The sequence below is a fragment of the Phalaenopsis equestris genome, unplaced genomic scaffold, assembly GCF_001263595.1.
Source record: "Phalaenopsis equestris unplaced genomic scaffold, ASM126359v1 Scaffold000204, whole genome shotgun sequence".
In the NCBI taxonomy this organism is placed as follows: domain Eukaryota; kingdom Viridiplantae; phylum Streptophyta; class Magnoliopsida; order Asparagales; family Orchidaceae; genus Phalaenopsis; species Phalaenopsis equestris.
The window spans coordinates 771,794-776,037 of NW_018164646.1; the positions used below are offsets into that span (position 1 = coordinate 771,794).

The 4,244-nt window shown below is 35.1% G+C and overlaps 1 protein-coding gene across 1 annotated transcript; it reads left to right on the top strand.

The window, feature by feature from the left end:
• The first annotated feature begins 2,140 nt into the window (after positions 1–2,140).
• On the top strand, positions 2,141–3,349 carry LOC110023012. Its single transcript, XM_020722209.1, has one exon. The coding sequence runs from the start codon at positions 2,141–2,143 to the stop codon at positions 3,119–3,121; it is 981 nt and encodes a 326-aa protein (XP_020577868.1). The 3' UTR covers positions 3,122–3,349.
• Positions 3,350–4,244: the final 895 nt, after the last annotated feature.

Genomic DNA, 4,244 nt, shown 5'->3' on the forward strand with positions numbered 1-4,244 from the left:
CGACAACATCCACTTTTCCATTCGGCTTAATTTGCAAATTTCAAATTAATTGAGTGGCTTTCTTTTACTGATTTTGAAACTTAAACCAGAGTTCTTATATTTTGATGTTTAGTCAAATATCAGTTGGTGGGTTGATTGGTTATAAAATGTCTGTAAATAACATAATGAGACATGTAAAAAATTCAAAGTCTCTTCTAACAATCATATGAGTGAAGGTAATATATGTGCTTCTCTTGAGTGTGGTACAAATGTAACTTTTTGAATTGTTTTCTTAGGTTAGGTGAGCGCTTTAATTTAAACCTTTAAAATTCTTCTCTTTATTTTCAATCATAATTTGCATTATAGCCCCTCAGTCTACTTAAAAGGCAATGGTACTGCTCTTTTGCATAAATTTTACATTTAATACCCATTAAAGTACATAGCGTATCCATTTGGGGCAGCTTATAAGCACGGGGCGTTTTTTAAAATGTTGCAGTACCGTTTGGATCGCGTGTTTTGTCCGTTTATCCGAAGACGTGGTTTTAATTTTACACTAAATACAGGCTGCAGGTCGAACCCCTTGATCGACCTATGGGCCGCATTTCAGGATAATCTGCTTATCATGAAATACACAAACTGCCTCAAATACACCCTTAGAAAATATAAAATGTCAAATAAGACCATTTGTAAACCGAAATTTGCAAGTACAACCATATAAAATAGAAAACTGGCCAGTAAAGGAGGCCCACAAATCATAATCATTTCATCACGGTCTAATTGGTACTAAGTTTTCAAAATGAAATAAATGTAATTGAATGGTAATGACTAAGTGAAGGGTATTGTAATTAGGGGAATGCTTCTGGTGGAATCAATACAAGGTTAAAAAAAGAAAGATGGGACTGCTAGAACATTAAATTATATTTATGTTGATTTGCAACTATTGTGGAAAAATATTAGTTGTGGTGATATTTTAAGAAATAATTATAAATATTCTTTAATTATCCTTTTTTTTTTTGTAAATATAAATGATTGTTTCAGTAATATTTTTAGTAGAGATTATAAATTAGCTTGTAATTGGAAAACAATAATTACAACTTAAGGAAGGATTATTTAATAAAAATGATATTTTTAATTATAAATTCAAAGAATTATGTGAAGATGGCCCACTTAGAAATATGTGAAGGATCAATTGAGCATATAAGTTTTCTTATCATGAAATGATCACATATGAGAAAATGGATTAAAAAAAAAAAAGTGCCATTTGGGTTAACAATATTTTTGACTAAATTTTGATCATGATGGGTCTCAATGTCGAGAAAATATTAGGTCTAGACGTCCACACATTAGGACAGTCATTCACGAGCTGCGACATCACCCACAAATCAGGATATGATGGCCCGTGAATAGCTGCCCGAGCATGCGGCCCCCAGGCCTAATAAATTTCTCCTCAATGTCTCAAGATTTTCTTTAAGATGAGCATAATATATAAAAAAACAATCAAAATTCAAATCAAACAAACTTCAAAATATGTCCAAAAATTTTAGAATTTATCTCTAGTGAAAAGTTAGTAATAATGTTAAAATAATATCTTGGAGAAAATATTACATGCGGCAGACCACACATCTAGACGACAGTCCGAATGCGGCAAAGTCGTTGTATATCACACGACGGTCCATCCAGACCGAGCATGTTGTTGTCACACGTAATATTTGCTCAATATCTTGAGCCATTTTTTACTAAAATACATAACAAAACCCACCTATTTCCCTACACTAACCAACCCTCCAAACCTCTTAACTTCAACTGAAAGCCTTAACAAATAACAATAATTAATATTCACCATCCGCTTACCTTGCAAAACAAGGCTGATTAGTGTTTTGTTTATCCCTCAACACACCAGCCATGACAGCAACCCATCCCCATGAACACCCAACCAACCTTTTCTTCAAGCTAGAAGGGCAAAATAGACAAGCCAGCACTCTATCATTACAGCCATCAGTTAGACCTTCCCTCTCCATCCAATCCCCAATTGACTTCAGCTACAACACCATTCCAACCGACAAAACATTATCAGAAGCAAGGTACTACAACATCTTAAAGCTAAAGTTTCAGTAACAGCAGCAAAATGAATAGAAAGCAAAACAAACAGCTACTCTGCATGATGGATGACATACCTTTCATAGCTCAAGAAACCAGCTTGCTTCTTCTTCAACAATGGTTCACAAAGAACATCACAACGACATTCTTCAAGTGCACCAGATGGCAACTGGAGGAAACCATGGATCTCCTCAACTGCCCCTTTCATTACTTCTGCGACAGCACCTATGCCGGAAACCTCCCTCCATTCATCGACCTCTCGGCACTCACCTTCGTTGCCCTCTCCTTTCTCTCAGCTGCAGCTTTCACAGCATTAGAATTCAGAACCGGTGGAGAAATCTTTGGGAGGAGAAGATTGAAGAGAAGGTATTTCTTGCCTTCAGGTCCCATAGTGCTGCCATTGATGCTCTTAGTACTGGCCAATGGACAGAGAATCAACACTTTGTTTCCACTCTCACAAATGGGGCCTTCAATCCTCCTCCTCATTCACGTTTCAGCTCTTGCATTCGAGAACAGAAGTGATCAGAGAAGCATAAGATATGCAGTGTTAGAAGCTTCGACTGTTTCCGGTATTCTGCATGCGAGTCTGTATTTGGATTCAGTTATTCTGCCTTACTACACAGGACTGGATGCTATAACCAAGTCCATCTTCTCCAGCGAGTGTCCGTCATGCGTGTGCCGGAAAGAGGAACTGGTGGTCGGAGGAAGGCTGGTGAGTTACAGGGGTTGTTCGAAGACGACGCTGGTCATCATTATTGCATTGTGTTCAAGAATGTTGTGCAGGATATGTGGGGAAGAGAGACTAAGTTGGGTGATTAAGGTGCTGCTGGAAGTAATGAGTTGGGTTTCAGTGGCGACTGATGCGGTTTATCTTATGATTTTTGTTCCGCATGATAATGGAGTTCAGAAGGTGATGGGATATGGAGGGATTTGTGCTTTGATTATTTGCAATGTGTTGAGGAAGATTTATGGACTGTATGGTTGGTATTGTGAAAGGAATGATTGTCTGGATGAGAAGAACAATGCATGTTTAAGGTGTGTTTAAGAAACTGTGTAAATTATGGTATGTCTGTAAATTAAAATTTGAGGAGAAATGATCTGTAAATTTTTGACAACATTGTTCTGTAATATTTATGTCAATAAAAGATGTAATTTTGGCCTATTTTTTGAGCTATTTTTTATGTGATATGATATTTGGGCTCATAGGTCGAAGATGCTTTGAATTGAGATGTATGGGAAGGGATATATTTTGATCAATGGTTCATGTCATGGGAAAATATGAACTAATGGCTTATAAAATAAGAATAATGTGTTGATCAAATTCTATAAATTTTTATGATATTTGATTCATTGATTAAGCATGTTGAAAATATTGAAATACCAATTAAATATTAAGAGTCTTTTTACATAAATCTCTCTCAAATTAGCCGCAGATAACCGGTGGGACCGACCGATTCAAATAAATATAAATTTTTCCAAGGAAATTTGCATACAAGCAAATAATTTTATGGCAAAATTATTTACAATGACTAGAAAGAAAATTGTCCTTTAATATATATATATATATATATATATATAATTACAATAATTAAATTGTGAATTTGCAACCGGAGTTGTCCAGTGTTATTAACACGAAAAAAATATTGTTCAATCATCCGGACATCTAGAGAACGGCGAGTATTACAATTTCGTGTAAGAATATTTTCTCCACGAACAGACCTCGGCGGACCTCAAGGCATACCATGAAGATGTTTTTTTTTTTCAGGGATATATAATTTTTTTTAATTTTTTTAATAAAAGGGATTTTAGATGTCTCCAAGTCTCAATGTAGCTAAAAACAGGAAATCTGAATAAAATTAAGAATAGAAGTGACCATGAAGGAAATTCAAGCATTAATTAGTTCCCTTTCAATTTCATCCATCACTATCGATATACAAAGAATCATAATGAATTCACAGAGCAATGCCGCCTCTTCAAATCTCTAAAACATTCCACTGAGCCCCAAAATGATGAAAGATTCCAACCTTTCCAAATTTAGAAAGCTCTTAGCTCACTAGCCCTCCTCAACAATTAATTTCTTTCATATAATCAGCACTGAGCTTTCGAGCTTTCAACTAACTGTTTTAAAAAATTGAAATTGAAATATATATATATATATATATATATAT